General features: G+C 38.4%; 1 protein-coding gene across 10 annotated transcripts in view; it reads left to right on the top strand.

Moving 5' to 3' along the window:
* The window catches only part of MAP3K4 (mitogen-activated protein kinase kinase kinase 4), a 79125-nt gene that overhangs the window by 48487 nt on the left and 14141 nt on the right, over positions 1-16497 (top strand). For 7 of the 10 annotated variants that reach the window (XR_003924507.2, XM_030021433.1, XM_041125070.1 and 4 more), the window contains 6 exons: positions 3356-3434; positions 5521-5599; positions 7810-7906; positions 8775-8891; positions 13204-13304; positions 14449-14529. Coding sequence is in view for 9 of the 10 variants with exons in the window: in XM_030021433.1 (XP_029877293.1) it covers positions 3356-3434; positions 5521-5599; positions 7810-7906; positions 8775-8891; positions 13204-13304; positions 14449-14529 (554 nt within the window). In the remaining variant the exon portion in view is untranslated. The remainder of the gene's footprint in view (positions 1-3355; positions 3435-5520; positions 5600-7809; positions 7907-8774; positions 8892-13203; positions 13305-14448; positions 14530-16497) is intronic. The other 3 variants (XM_030021430.2, XM_030021432.2, XM_030021431.2) reach the window with 3 other exon arrangements.

The raw sequence follows: 16497 nt of genomic DNA, 5'->3' as shown, positions 1-16497 counted from the left end.
CTTAAATTTTGAAAGTAATTTGCATAGTAAATGCATAAAGCCAAATGAACACTTCAGCTGCTTAGCAGAAGATTTTGTGGAACATTTTGCTTCATGTTAGCTGACAGAAAATGGGAAGAAAGAGTGGAGGTTGTTGAATCCAGACAATTAAAAGACTTTAGATAAGGGTCATTAGGTTGGAACAAAAGTGCTATGGGATCAGGAGTCAATAAAGATTGCAGAATATGCAACAGTCATTCTCTGGGTATTCTACAGAGAAAGCAGTGTTGTTTTGTGCCAGTTGAGGAAACAATGTATGTATGGAAGCTTTAGCCTGCTATATAAGTTCTTCTATTAGTCCTTTCTGAAAGCATCTAAAGTATGGCCCACAGATGAGGAAGAAGTGTTTTGACTCTGAAAATTCTTCAGTTTTATGATTGCAGTAATGGATGCATTTATGGAGGTTTTTTGTTGTAGTCCGAAGTACTTTCTGTCTGTTGACAGTAGTGTTGTGCACAGTGATCTCTCAAATTGTGCTTACAGTCCGTGCTATGAAACTCTACTGCTGGGCACTAACGAAAAAAGTTAAAGTTACATCACTTTGAGGATGTAAACAGAGGAACTGAGAAACTGGCTCAAGCAGAATGATACCATTACTTGCCTTATTTAGGTGGTTTTGCGGCATTTTGCAGCTGGCATATCAGAAATGTAATGGAACTCCTTTGCATTAAAATAGGTGCCCTATATTGATCTGTGCTAGCAGATTACACATCAGTGACAGTTTTGTTTCCTTAAAGTATAGGGGTGATCAGTCCGTCCTGGAGGTGGTTTGTTCTGCTTGCTGGAAGGAGAGGAGGAAAGAGTGGGTAGGCTGAACCATGTTCGGATAGGCTAGTTAGCTTGCTGTGCTTATCTTAAAAAACAAAAGGAGCACACACATCCCCACCCCCCAAAATCAGAACAACTTCAAAGGCTTTTTTAAGTATGTTAACAGCAAAAGGAGGACTTAAGATGACATTGGTCCATTACTTGATGAGATTGGTCACCTCACAAATAGGGACAAAGATAAAGCAGAGACATTTAATACCTGCTTTGCCTCTGTCTTTAACACAAATGTTGGGCCCTAGGACCCCTGGAGCCGGGGGCTGGAGGAGCACAACTAGGGGAGTGATAAGCTCCTGGTTGACTTTCAACTTGTACAAGATTTGCTGCTGCAATGGGATGCATGCAAATCTATGGGGCCTGATCGAATTCATTCCAAGGTACTGAAGAAGTTGGTCAATGTTATTGCAAGACTTCTCTGTTAGTTATCGATGGTCTTGGGAATCTGGAGAGGTCCCCCTTGACTGGAAGCTAGCAAATGTTACTCCAATTTTCAAGACGGGCAAGAAAGAAGACCCTGGTAATTGTAGGCTTCTCAGTCTCACTTCAGTTCCTGGTAAAATTATGGAGAAGATTATTCTCGGAGTTATTGAAAAACATTTCAGAGACAATGCAGTCATCAAAGTCAACATGGTTTCATGGAGGGCAAGCTGTGCCTTACTAACTGTCCTTTCATGACAAGGTTACCCACCTAGTGGATGAAGAGAAGGGAGTGGATGTGGTTGGTTTTTGTGGTGTGCTCTTTTTTTTTTTTTTTTTTTAATTATCAAAAGCTTTGCTAAAATAATACTGTTTCTCACAACATCCTTCTGGACAAAACGTCCAGCATACAGCTAGACATGTGCACAATATGATGGGTGAACAATTGGCTGAAGGGTTGGGCTCCAAGAGCTGGAGTAAATGGGGTAACATCTGGCTGGCAGCCAGTCACTGGGGTGTTCACCAGGGCTCAATTTAGGGCTGGTTCTCTTCAATGTTTTTATCAATGATCTGGACACAGGAGTTGAGTACATACTTAGTAAGTTTGCCAATGATACTAAATTAGGAGGCGCCATTGATTCCCTCGAGGGTACAGAGAGGCCTTACAGAGAGAACCTGATAGATTACAAGTGCTGGGCAATCACCAACCTTACGACATTTAACAAGGACAAATGCCAGATTTTGCAACAGGGAAGGTGTAATCCTGGATGTATGTATAGATCAGGGCCAAGAGATTGGATCCGCTGCAGAAGGGGATCTTGGGGTTCTGGTTGACGGTAAGCTCTATGTGAGTCAACAATGTGCCCTGGTGGTGAAAAGGATCAACCATATCCTGGGGTGCCTTAGGCACAGTGTAGCTAACCAGTTGAAAAAAGTGATTGTCCCACCATACTTGGCATTGGCACAGCCTCGTCTTGAGTACTCCGTGCAGTTTTGGGCTCCACAATGTAAGAAGGAGGTAAAAATATTACAGTGTGCCTAAAGAAGGACAACGAAGGTGGTGAAAGGACTGGAGGGCAAGACTTAATGAGGAGTGGTTGAGGATACTAGGTTTGCTCAACTTAGAGAAGAGGAGCCTGAGGGGTGTGACCTCATTGCTGTCTACAACTTCCTCATGAGGGGAAACGGAGAGGGAGGCGTTGATCTCTTCTCTGCAGTGTCCAGTGATAGGACGTGAGGGACCAGCTTAAAGCTGCGTGAGGGGAAGTTCAGGTTGGATATTAGGAAAAAGTTCTTCACTGAGAACGTGGTCAAGTGCTGGAACAAGCTCCCCAGGGAAGTGGTCATGGTCCCAGCCAGGCCTGTCAGTGTTCAAGAAGCATTTGGACAATGCTCTTAGATACTCTGTTTAACTTTTAGGTTGCCCTGTGTGGAGTCAGGAGTTGGACATGATGATTCTCGTGGGGCTCTTCCAAGTCAGGATATCCTGTGATTCTACTTGCATTTTGTAGGTTGCAGCTGCTAATTCTAGTAGGTCTAAGAGGAGGCAGCGGAGGGAGAGCAGCTGGCTGAAGACACAACTTGCTTTAGCCAAGCTACTTATTTGTTTTACTTTACCGATCTAGGCGCTGAAACCACTGATGCCCAGTTACTGCTGATCAGATAGACAGGAAATCATTAGTACTCTTTTGATCTTGTTTCAGAAGGGAGAATTTAGGCAGGGAACATAGTGGTTTGGCTTGTTGCTCTGAAATGTAGTATGAGTTGATGAGATGATACTGTTCCTGAAGATAGCACATATATGGGTTGAGGTATATAGCACGACCTGTTCACTTTATTTGGCAGTGTCCTTGCTATAATCAGACTTTATCTGAATATAAGAGGGCAAATATTAATACAAGCTAAATATTTTACCTCTTATATATTAATCCATTTTCTTAGAAAGATTTTATCATATTTTCCAGAGGAAAAATAATTAACTGCCATTTACTGTTCTTGGATGTTGTTGAAGCTCTTGCGATGGCTTTAGCCAAAGAGCAATTCATTTTCTGTCTTTTCTTTTTCTTTGAGATAGGTGGGCAACTCAAGGTTTTGATTTTCTTCAAGCCATTGAGCCAGCATTTATTTCCGCTCTCCCAGAAGATGACTTCTTGGTATGGAATAAGTTATTCTGCTTGTTGTTTATTTCTAAATGCTTGTGAAGCTATCAACATATGTTTTCAGGGATGTTTTTTATAAAACGATGTCTGAATACAGATGCTGTTCTGAAACAATTGGTGTTGTATATAATTGTTGATGTTGATATCTCTTCAGTTTGTAAGATTCTGAATAGAGTAAGTTTGTGACCATTGGCATTAATGTTTTCAAATTGCTGACAAGTTGCTGGTACTGTCTTGGGAGGCTATCTCCCTTTGCTCTTGGGAAAGTTGACAGCAACTTTTCTACAGAGTTACAATTTATAGTTGTCATAATAAATTTCTGAATATAAGCTTCTGAGGCTTAGTTAGCGCTTAGAGTTCATTTATGGGTATGAATACAAAATCACAATTGTTTAAAGGTATTTCCTCAAATTGTGCCAATGTGAAGCAGACTTTAAAGCATCTTTCTTGTGTTTTTACTGTGGAAAAAAAAGTAGACTAAAACTGGCTTTTTTGTGTGCTCTGCCTTCCTCTTTTTCCTGTGGAAATAAAATTCTGAGAATTTATTTCTCTGATCTTGGTACAGTACTACAGAGAAGTGAAAGCACAGTTGCCACAAAATAGCAGAATGTGAGTGTCAGCACCTCTGATTTTTATTAATATCAAGATGGATTATGAAATACCAACCACATTAATCTTCTGTAATACAGAAATGATATAGTTTAGTCTTTTTCACATATATTTTTATCAAGAGCTCTGAAATAAGTTATGTTTTAGTCCCACATGTGTGTTGCTGGGAAAGGTTTGTCTGCCTAAGTGAGAGTTAAGCTTGTATTTGAAATACACTGATACTTTAGCTTTAGGAAGTAGTTCCTCAACTTAATTTATTTGCTTTGACGCAGTTTCTAAAACAGACTTTGAACAAGTGGGAGAGAAAGGGGGGATCCCAAAACCTTAACTGCATTTCTGAACTTCTGCTTTCTTAAACTGGATTTCAGTTTTGGAGAGCATCACTTGAAGTCACTTTGATTAATCCGACTCCTGTATAACACAGGTCACGAGCCCACAGCATTTTGCCTAGAAATGCCTATGTCAATCCTAATACCTTACTTAGATAATACCTGATGTCATAAAAGAATGGTGGTCTAGATTTAAGGCTCTAGTTTTAAAGCTGAGATTCTAGCTCAATCTGGGTTGGTAAAATATGCCAATCCCAGGCTAAACACAGACTTCCCCCCCCCGCTTGAATTTAATAATTCTTTTTTTCTCGGTTTAGCTTCAAGTTCCTGGTCTTCAGTAAGTCTTTGAATTTCTGGAAGAAATTTTGGCTAATCTGAATGACTGGTATATAGAAGCAGCCTTCATAGCAGCTATACCAAAGAACATAATTTCAATTCTTTATTGTGAATACATGTTTTATACCTGATGTTCTGACAAGTAAATTGAACCAGAGGAAGATTTAATAACTTCTCTGAGGTTACATACACAGTGAATAGTACACATAGTAATTAAACTCAGATTGCCTGAGCCCCAGTTCAGTGGTGTAACTATTAAACACCCTTTCATGAAAGTTTTGCTAACTTCAAGGGTAGATAAGGGAAGTGGATTTCTTCTAATATGCAGTGCTTCATATTTGTTGGTTTTACAGGCTTTTGTCTTGTGATTCAGGCCATCATACTCACCAAGTTTTTTGGGATGTTTCTTCTTGGGGTGGAGAGAGGGAGGGCAGAGGAGGTTGTTGCAGCTTTTTCCAGCAAGCTTGATTTTTAATTTCATTAACAATGGATATTTTCAAGTTCCACTAGCTTTATATTATGAAATGTTTTATGTGATATATCATTGTTCAGTTCCTACGGTTACGTAATTTTGACAAGGTCAAAAGGCAAGACAAGACTAAGACTTCCTAGCTTGAAAAAAAATCAACAAAGTCAAAACCCTAATGTGGGTCCAAAAGTTTAATATAATTGGTAGAATGTAGGGGTGCTTACTTGACAGATTACATATTTAACCAGTGTCATTTTATTACTGTGAGCTTTACCATATGACTATCAACTCTCTTTTAACATAAAACATCAGAACTTTTTCTGTTTGTCTTTTCTAGAGTTTACAAGCTCTGATGAATGAGTGCATTGGCCATGTTATTGGAAAACCTCACAGTCCTGTTACAGGTTTGTACCTTGGTAAGGCAGAAGTTACTGGCATTTGTTGTGGAGCTTTGCTGCTATTGTTAACAGAATTTTGATTGTAAAGTAATTTTAAAATGCTAGAAATACCAATAAAAGTATTTTTAAGCTTTTTGTGATTGTTGATGTAACCATTATTGCCTGAGAAAGTGTAAATACATGGTGGTTTTACTCAAGAAACTTAAAAGCTCTACAGATGCTTTCCTCGGATTTTGTGCTTGAATTCCAATGAAGTCTTGCAGATCTTCTGGAAAAGGATTGTGATTTTTAAAGGCTGGGTAAAGAAGTGATTATAACTTTAAGGAGGCAGTTACAGCTCCCTCTCCCAAAATTTCATTGTGGCACTGCGGATATTTACACTTCTGACGGACTTTAGATTATTGAGGTACAGAGGAGTTATACCTGGGGGCTTGACAATAGAGCTGTGGGAAATAGTTCTCCAATATCGCAAAATTTGTCATAGTGTAAAAAATATCTTTGGCCTTAGAGTGAAATCACCATATTTCATTGTTTTTCTTGAGAAAATGATGTTGCCTCAGCTCTGTTTCCCTTTTACATATCTCTTTCTCAGCACTGTTTCTCTCTTCCTCCTCCCAAGTCCATTGACCGGTTTAACTTTCAGAATACCATGTCGTCGTCTTTTCTTTCTCCTGATGTCCGCTTCCTGGACAGGGTTGATGGCAGATGACATGAAGGGAGGGTAATTTGACTCAGGCAAGAGAGAGGTTTTTCAGTATTTCAGGGAAGTTTCAATTTTGATATAATTTTGATGAGAAACTCTTATAGCTGAGAAACCTTTCACAATGAAAGTCAGTCCAATCCTTTGGAAAGAAGCATAGTCTAAAATAAATTTTAGCCAAATTCTGTGCTGTGATGTAAAACCTGTACATTCGCTTTTGGCACTGTTGTTCAGAGGAGGGCCCATTTTAGGTAAATCAGTAGCATGATGATCCCAAAGTACTGAAACTCTTATAAATGCTATTGCAGACACAGCAGATCACACAAACTAAATTGCTTGACAGCTTTTGGCTCAGAGGCATGGGGAGGGGGTGGCACAGGTGGATGGTGCAGATTTGAACAGCAGGCTGAAACTTTAATACATGTGAAATAAACGTAACTAAACAAAAACTGTATCTTGGCTGCAGATGTTGCCCTTTCTATCTCATGATCAGGAGAAAAATAAGAATTCCTAGTTCCATTTGCATACCATGTTGAAGGACTTAAACCCACTGTGATCTTTACCTCTTATCCCAAAGCTGAGGATCCAGTTGTGTTCATGCTGCTGCCTGTAGGCACATAGCTGGGGGTCTCCTGGTGTTTTATCCTGTCTTTTTGCTTTGTGAAACAGCCTATGTCCACTCAAGTGGGTTAGGTTCTGCCTTCTGGGTCTTCTGCTTGTGTCCTTGTGAATTATAACAGGACAATTAACACCTAGCCCTGGCATCTTTTACTTGCCCTGGTCGTGCAAAGAAGGCAGAAACTCAGCTCACTGAATAACCTAGCCTGGCAGAAAGTACTAACTCATGTTTTGATGGGCAATCTTGCGATGTGACTGCCACAATATTTTTCTGGCTAATTAAGGAGGGATTGAGGGAAAAGGAAGATGCTTCAGACTACTCATATGGGCACTGAATGAACTAGGCACGAGGACAATGATGGCTCCTTTAGGTTTGACCCTGTCCCTTTGTACCACTTCTAAGGGCAGACTGTCATGGGGGGCATTAGTATGGGTAAAACTGTCATATGTGAGTTTTTTCCCCAGCTCATTTTGTTTTCTGTTATTGTCTGAGAAAACTAATTGTGATGCAAACAGAACATGATAACGCTGTTTGCTTTTTAATTATTATTTGGTTTGTTATTTTGCAATAAGATAACAAATCATCTTTAATCTGTGAAGTTGAAATAATGAAGATGTAGTTTTAGTGAAGTAAGTATGCATCTTCTAATTGCTAGTTTTTAATTCTCTGGAGAATTTTCATTATTTTACAGATGAGTTCCCTGATAAAATAATATGAATAGTATTAATACATACAATTGATTTATTTAAAATTTGAATAATTTTGATTTTTCTTAAAGGATAAGAAAATATGTGCCAGTTCACACTTAACACTGTAAAATAGGAATTCTTTTTAATTTTGTGTCTTGAAATGGCCCTAACAGAGTTTTTCTGACGTCTAAGTAAACGTGCTACCTTTTTATGTTTGCAGCTATTCATCGAAACAGTCCCCGTCCTGTAAAAGTACCTCGGTGCCATAGTGATCCACCAAATCCTCATCTTATCATCCCCACGCCTGAAGGCTTCAGGTATTTAGCATTAGTACAGAGTTCTAAACTGGTTTATCCTCTCTTGGCTATGCTGACTGTCAGTGAGTGGAACACCTTTTCTTTCCTGTTGAGGGCAAACATGTTAGTGATCTGAATTTTATTGACGTGCTTTTAAGGACTATGGTTTCTTTTTCACCCCCCCTTTATTTTACAGTTTTTATTGGTGCATGCTTTCTCACTTTGAAGTCATTCTTACCCCCTTTGTCTTTCCTGAAAACAATGTTTCACTGTAACAAGCTTTAATGCAGTGAAAACTGCTCATTAACAAGACTTTTATTTCCTTCCCCACTTTGAATGTCTGCTTACATGCCCGTGACAGTGCTTTCTGTTCTTTAGCATAGATAAGACTTAAAAATGTAGCATTCTGGAATATGGTGGCATTTCTGCATCATTACCAACCTGCTGTGAAGAGGCTTAAAAGGATGGATCGTTTTGCTTCCCTTTGAAAGAGTTGACATGAGAATTAATGCTAAAATAGTTTTCAAAAACTTCAAAATGAACTTTGCCGTGCGTATTTTTACACAGAGGGCCTTATTTTTCAAGAAGATCAGCACAGTGTCAAACTTTACACTTGAATTTTTTTTTTTTTTTGAAGTTGCTTAGCTGTTGGCAGAAACTAGTGCTACTCTAAAGACTTGGAGATTTTTATTTTGAAGATTATTATTGTATGTACTGACAGCCCTGAAGCTTCTGAGACACAGAATTATTCCACATAAAACTCTTTATATACTTGAAAAACTTTTAAAATTAGGCCTCATTATGCACACCGCAAAATTTTATTTTTAAAATAAACTTTCAAATCCATACTTTTTAAAAATTGTTTCCTAAGTTTTTTTTCTTGCCACAGCACACGGAGTGTCCCTTGTGATGCACGGAACCATTGCAGCGTTGCTGTCAGTCGCCCCGCTCCCGTCGGTAGCGACTCAGCTCAACCCAAACCTGTCAGCAGTGCAAATGATACCAGGTAGCTCCACTCCATGATGTAGCAGCCTCATTCTACTTACATCACTCATATAACTGTTTCTGCATACTTGTATCCTAGTAGATCATTTGCACCGTGCTTTTCCGTCCCATCATGTCTTGCACTGGCTCTGTGATTCATGTTTGACTTGAGCAAAATCTTAGGTCTTAGATGATTAAGACCGCTTTCAGATTTAAAAGGTCTGAACAGTATGGTAGTTAAAGCATGCAGTTCTGACGTAGATTACAAATTTGCTCAATAAAAATGTCCATGAAATTAACATATGCCAGTCAGTTCACTGATATAACTTTACTAAACAATTAGTATTGATAACTAACACTTTGCACGAAGATGACTGTAACATGCAAACAAGCCCAAGGATTTTTTTTTTTTTTTTTTTTTTTTTTTTTGGTTAGCTAACAGTTTTGGTATTGTTATTGTCTGCCATATATATTTTGAAATACTATATAGTGGCAAACACAAAATTGAACACATAAGACTTCAGGAGGGTTTTTTATTTCTTGCTACATCTTTGGCTTCTTAGGGTTGTGCAGAATAAACTTAATATGAAAGAAACCATTCCTGTATTCCTGTATCAGGATGTGTAACAGAAACCATACCTGTATCATCTGTTTGCTGAGGTCACAAGTGAATTTTTTGGCAGACCTATGTTAGTATCTCTTGCTTTTTGGCCTCCGATTTGGCTGTTGTATTTCAGACTGTTGGGTTCTTTCTTCCCATACTACAGTCAGACCATTGACATGTCTCCCAGGTTCTCTAAACTTACTCTCCCCCCCCCCCCCCCCCCCGCCACCCGCCCACACTCCTACTGTAAAAATCCTACTGTTCACACAGTGATATTATCTTAGGGTTTATAAATAGCTTTTTGGATTCTCATTTCTACTGCAGAGTACCAAAAGCTGTCTTGTACAAGAGATTTGTATGAATGGAGACACATGATCTGACTGTATCACACAGCTGTAGAGAAAAGAAAGAACAGGTAGTGAAGGAACAACAGATTGATGGTGACCAAAGTAAACTTAGATATGACTTGATTATGAATCATTTATTTTTTAATAAATAATTTTCAGTTGTTAGCCAGCAAACCATCATGGTTTGTAGATTTGTTACCAGATGCGCAGCAGAAGCATGCGTTAAGAGGGAATTAAGTTGCCACTTTTTATATAAAATCTTTCCTGCAATTCTTTTCAGTTTATTTTTATGATAAGATGTGACTTGCACCCTACAGTAGCCTCTAGATGTACAGCTTGTGAGTCTGGGCCGGTTTTTTTTGGTTGAAAATACATCCTGAATTTTTGTCATTCAAACTACGTGTATTTATTATATATCCTTCATGCTTCTGTTTTAAGCCTCGTGTTGAAAAAGACAGAGTAGGCAGTAGTCTGCAGCACTATGCACTTGAAAAGCCTTTTTCAGCTAAGTAACATTCTAGAGAATTTTCACTGAGAGGTTCTGGCAGCTTTATAAGCTGACAGGGTGATGGTTAATTAGTATTTATGATTTTGAAAATGCAGAACTTGTTTATTTGATAATTAGTCTTTACACAACATACGAAGGGGACTTTTTCTAGAATATGTACAGCACTTTGAGCCAAGGCATATCTTCGACGTTAGTTAATTTTTTGAGAGTGAGATGGAAGGCTAGTTTTTAATACTTGTAGGCTTTGTTGTGATTAATACCACTCAATGCAACTGTCAGATTTATAATTTGACAGACTTGAATACAGTGGTATATTCTTTTAAGGTTTTCTGCATGTATGTCCTACACAAATATTGGTCAAAGTGTGAAGGTTGGCATTTTGACAGTTTCTTCTAGTTCAAGAAGATAGTCATTAGGAAGAAAAATGAGAATTCTACTTCTTAGTTGCAGTCAAGCACATAATACTTTCATGGATTGTAACATGAAAGTTGATGTGAATGCAGCATTTTAGTCAAATTCCCAAGGCCTGTTTTTCAAAGACTTGTATTTTTCTTAGAGCTCTCAGTTTTTACTTTTCTGATGGTTGTTAATAAAATACCCCGTGATTATTTTTTTTTTTTTCTGCACTGCCTGGATTTTTAAGTAGCATCGTTTAACCCCCTGTATTACCTAGGAAGTATTTCAAGAAAAAAATTATTAAAGCAGAGACAGATTTTTGGAGGCTGTTGGGGTTTTTTAGGGGTTTTGTTTATTGAGGAAGGCAAAGTATTACAATGTAATATATTTTTAGTGAATTTCTGGTTTAAATATAGTTAAAAGAAACTTGCAAACTTTAACACATTGCAGTCTTAATTATGGATGTCATTTATTTGTGCTCCAAAAGAGAAATGGAATCTGTTGGATCACGAAAGTGTTTTGTGGTTTTGTATGCAAGAAGTGTGGGGTCCAGCTGCTGGAATAGCACAGAAACAGAAACTTTGTACACTTTCCAGAAACTCTTTAGAGATTTATTGCATGATTGTAGGCATTAAATATCTGTAAAAAATTGAATGTAGGAACCTGATAAATTAATTGTACTAGGCAGTGCATAGTGCACAAATGCCACCATAGTTCTATTGAAGTTTTTCTTTGGGAAAAAAAAAAAATCATTTTAATATAACTCGAAAGTAAAATCCAAAGCAGCAGTGCCTGGTTGTTTACATTGAGCTTTCTGATGGTTATACATTTACACTATGTTCATACTAATGACCTTTATAAATGTTTAATTTCTGAGCTAGCTGGAATTATTATTCATCGTTTTATATTTACCCAGGACTGGAGTAGAAATTTAGCACGTCATCTTCTCTTTTGCTGTTTTTCTTTGCCTAATAACATGCATACAGTCTTTCTGGACACAAACAATAAAAGATCTGTGTGGCTAAGACATGCCTGAAATGGATTTTAGACACCTGCATTCAAAGCTGTGATACTTTAAGGTCCTCTATTCAGCTACTGCCTCATTTTAGAGGTAGTTTAGCTTTGCTTGTTTTTAAGCTCTTTGTGCATCTAGAATTGTTGCTCTGTGTGTGCTGAGAATAACCTCAGCCTTCTTGCTGAGTAAAATCTCAACTTCCTGAAGAGTACTGAGGATTTTCACTAGTTCAGTTTTAGTTCCTTTTCAAACTTAAAAAGATCTAGTTGGCAGTAGTAGGGATTCCAAAGCAAAGATTGTATTGAGAACGTTTGCATGGGAATACGGTGTCTTGGGTTTTGGCTTCTGTTCTTAAGATTGTGAAGATTGTGTCTTTTTTTTTTTTATCCCTCTGTTTTTGGGGTTTTTTTTTTGTTTGTTTGTTTGTTTGTTTTAATACTAGTATTAGGTAATAATGGGATGCAATTCAGAAGCAACTTTAGGGCTGTAGGGAAGTCCTCTCATAGGTGTGTGCACTTTGTGATGCCAGGTATAGTTCATATTTTTGTAGTTGTTAGCTTTCAGTGAAGGATTTGACAATGTTCCCTGCTTTCCAGTAATGTTTAGCTCATACCCCTAAAGCATTATGTCAAAGAAGGCATCAGTCACAGCTCTTCCCCACCATGCTTTAAAAATTGAAAGGGAGCCTTGTCCAAAAGGGAGTTATTGTAGAAAGACTGCCATGAGGAATTTATGGCTCTAAAATATGGGTGGATTGATCAAAGTCTTGGGCTGGGGAAAGGTGCCTGAAGATTTAAGGATTTAAGACTCATTTCTGTCAGTATTGTTCCCCTTTCTGTTCAGCGTGCTTATTCATCTGGGTCTTAATCTGAGGTATTTAACTCTACACTGTGCTGTCTGGTAGAGGGCCTCCAAGCAGTCAAGCTGCTGTCATTTAACACTGTCCTTCCTGTCAGCTGGCTTGTGGCTCTTCCCACTAGTTTTGACTTAATGACTATGGACTATGACTGTATTTGCAGCACACTAGGAGCATATGAATTCAGTTACCACCCTCCATCTGATAATGTGGCTCACATTATCACCCAGCTGAATCACTTCTGATTGTATATCCAAACCTGGCACCAGCTGTATCCTGCAGCAGCTGCCTTAGTAGTATCTTACAAGTCATTAAATTGGAATCTGTTACGGACAAGTAAAAGTTTCAAGTAGTTTATGCTTTTGAAGCTTAGGTTTTTTTCATAGAGTGGCATAACTAAAATTATGTAAAAAGTCTTCATTTGGGGGAAGAATACCACAGAAAGGATTTTCAGTTTACCTCTTGGCGTCAGTTTTTCTTTCATGTTACTTTCATGGTTCATGTCCCACGCTTCAGAGGTTCTTTCTCTTTAAAACTGCAGTTAAATTGTCACTAGTAGTTATCTAGTGCAATGCTAAGTTAATTAGTACAATGGCTCTTTTTAACAGGGGTTCCAGTGTCCCTGAAAATGATCGATTGGCTTCAATAGCAGCTGAGTTGCAGTTCAGATCCCTTAGTCGTCACTCCAGTCCCACTGAAGAGCGAGAAGGTGATTGTCACAGTAACAGATTGTGACCTGGATGTGCAGATGATTTATGTCATTAACATATATCTCTCTGTTCCCAGTCCTTACCCTTTCCAAAATTTTTTTCACCTTTTCCCATTCAAAAATCTTAGATTGTTAAGTTTTAGGCTTATATCGTCAGAGAAAGTTCTTCTATTTTCAGATGTACCCACTATTCTCTTGCCTTTCATACTGTTTCTGAATTGTACCTGAAGGAATTTCCTGGTGTCTTACTAAGTTACAGTGTTATAAATGAAACAAGTGACATGATTGCTGAATTACATACCCTATTCAATAGTAAATTTCTAAATGCTGTTAATGAGATATAAACTGGACCCATCAGGACAGTGAAGAGTTTTCTATCCTGTTTTTTTAACTACCAGTGCAGTATTCATCTTACAAATACTTGCTGTTATTTGAATCCTGGAAGAAGGGATAGGGTATGTGACTCGATGCCCTGATCAGGGCTCCTCCTTCAGGTTTCCCCAGCCCCTGTTTATGTGGTATTTATTACAATAAATACCTTGAAACATTGATTGTTAAGATAGTGTGTTCTGTGCAAATTAAAATGAAGTACAAAATACCAAGTGAAGTAGAATTGATACTGTGGTCATCCTGCAAAATGAAGTTGATTTCGAAGAAAGAAATGCCTTAAAAATTTATACTAAGGAGTGTGTGGGATGGTTTTGGTTTGGTTTTTTTTAAGCAGATGTTGAAAATATTGTCTGCCTTGTGCTTATGCCCTTTTTTATGTATCTGTATGAATGGAAACAGGCTTAGGTTGGAATGAATACAGGTCTTTTTCTAAGGAACCTTAGGAAGATTGTTTTCCTACAGATTTCTTACATATTTGATTCTGAGTGCCCTGACTCGAAGTGCTTTCCTCAATTGTGGAAGGAAATCTCTGTTCCCATATAAATTAAATCCTATTTCAGAATAGCCTTCATAATTTATTTTCTAAAGATAAGTCATTTTTTAATTCAAGAGCATCCACTGCTATATGGTTGCCTCATATACTTATAGGGCGTATTAGTCCTGATATGTAAGATCTCAGTTTCTGCTGAATATAGTGGCATAATCCGTAATATGAGATAAAGCCACTTTTATGCTCACAGTATTATTTCTCTAGAACCATCGTATCCAAAAGGAGATTCAAGTGGCTCATCCCGGCGCAGTTGGGAGCTCAGAACTTTAATCAACCAGACCAAAGGTAGGTGTTTAGGAGTCACTATTATGTAATATCTATTAAACTAGTGCTGTAATAAAAGGTTGACTCTTAATGCTGATTTTGAAGAGGTTTTCACAGCTTTGTACACAGGAAGGGTGAAAAATAAAATCCTGATTGCAAATAGAAGATACTGCTAACAAAATCACAAGGTGTACTCTCTGAGGTAGGAGTAATTAAACTTCATAAAAGTTACATCTTTTCAGTTTCTGAAAGATACTAGCAGCGTTGTACAAAATGAGTACATTCATTACTATAGGAATTGCAGAAGTTTGCTGTCCCTATTCAGTGCCCAATTATGAATTGCATGACACTAGGAAGCACTTCCTCACTTCCTAAGCTCTCTCCCCAGCGTGGGATTTTCTTATTTTGGGTGTCTAACAGCATGTAATCCTACACTGTTTCCGAATTCAAGGCTGTTATGGGGCCCTTCCTCTCCATCCTGCTGCTTAATTTCATGAAACTTAAAGTAACTTGATTACTTCTGAGACTCCTATACGGTACAGATAGATACATGTAGCTTTGCTTGCATACATTCTGGCAGGGTGGAACCTCATGAAGCATTAGGAAAAAGTTTTCTGTCACATAAAAACTGGTCTCTCATGTGGCTCAGAACACAGGAAAAACAGCAAAAATTTTTTCTGAAATCTAGAAGGCTTATTTTCTGTTTGGAACATAAACGCTGAAGGAATTGAGTTTGAACTAGAAAAGAAGATTGAGGGAAAACTTGAAAATTCATAGAAGGCTCCTACAGTGGTGTCGTGGTTTAACCCCAGCCAGCAACTAAGCACCACGCAGCCGCTCACTCACTCCCCCCCACCCAGTGGGATGGGGGAGAAAATTGGGAAAAAGAAGCAAAACCCACGGGTTGAGATAAGAATGGTTTAATAGAACAGAAGAAACTAATAATGATAGTGATAACACTAATAAAATGACAACAGCAATAATGAAAGGATTGGAATGTACAAATGATGCGCAGTGCAATTGCTCACCACCCACCAACCGACACCCAGCTAGTCCCCGAGCGGCGATCCCCTGCCCCCACTCCCCCCAGTTCCTATACTAGATGGGACGTCCCACGGTATGGAATACCCTGTTGGCCACTTTGGGTCAGGTGCCCTGGCTGTGTCCTGTGCCAACTTCTTGTGCCCCTCCAGCTTTCTCGCTGGCTGGGCATGAGAAGCTGAAAAATCCTTGACTTCAGCCTAAACACTACTGAGCAACAACTGAAAACATCAGTGTTATCAACATTCTTCTCATACTGAACTCAAAACATAGCACCGCACCAGCTACTAGGAAGACAGTTAACTCTATCCCAGCTGAAACCAGGACAAGTGGGAACTGGTCTTACTGTCCACTGTGAATAAGACAAAGATTTTGGTTTAAAACTACAGCAAGGCAGATTTAGTGTAGATGAAGTGGTATTAATTATAGGTGGGCAGTAGATTGTATCATTTGGGAGTATCAGTATCTCCAGCTTTTGGAGGTTGTTAGAAACAGGTTAGACTACTGTCTGTCAACAGTGACAGGTGTAATTTTTGTGCTTTACAAGGAGGGGATAAATTAATGCCACCCTGAGATTTCTTCTGGCCTCAGTAGGATTCTGTTTTGTGATAAGACTTGAAAGCTGGAGTTATCTAATACCTCTAAATCTTTGAAATAACAGATGCTGTGAATTTTCCAAGCAACCTCTCATATCTCTGTAGAGCAAAACCTTACCTGTCCTCCTTTCCTTGGTGCTCTTAATGACCCTAACATACTTGCAGTATCGGTGGTTAGTTACAGGCCAAATGCAAACAAGCGCATTGCATTTCATACATTTAATTTCCTTGAATCAAGAAAGAGATAATTAGAAAAGTACTAGTATTCTCATTTTACTTTAGTTTCATATGTGATTAATAAGTGGTTTCATATGTGGTTGCTAAAATGTTTTATTCTTTTCCTACATCTTAA

Source organism: Aquila chrysaetos, chromosome 8 (genome assembly GCF_900496995.4).
Source record: "Aquila chrysaetos chrysaetos chromosome 8, bAquChr1.4, whole genome shotgun sequence".
Taxonomy (NCBI): Eukaryota; Metazoa; Chordata; class Aves; order Accipitriformes; family Accipitridae; genus Aquila; species Aquila chrysaetos.
This window is presented reverse-complemented; position numbering and strand designations above follow the sequence as displayed.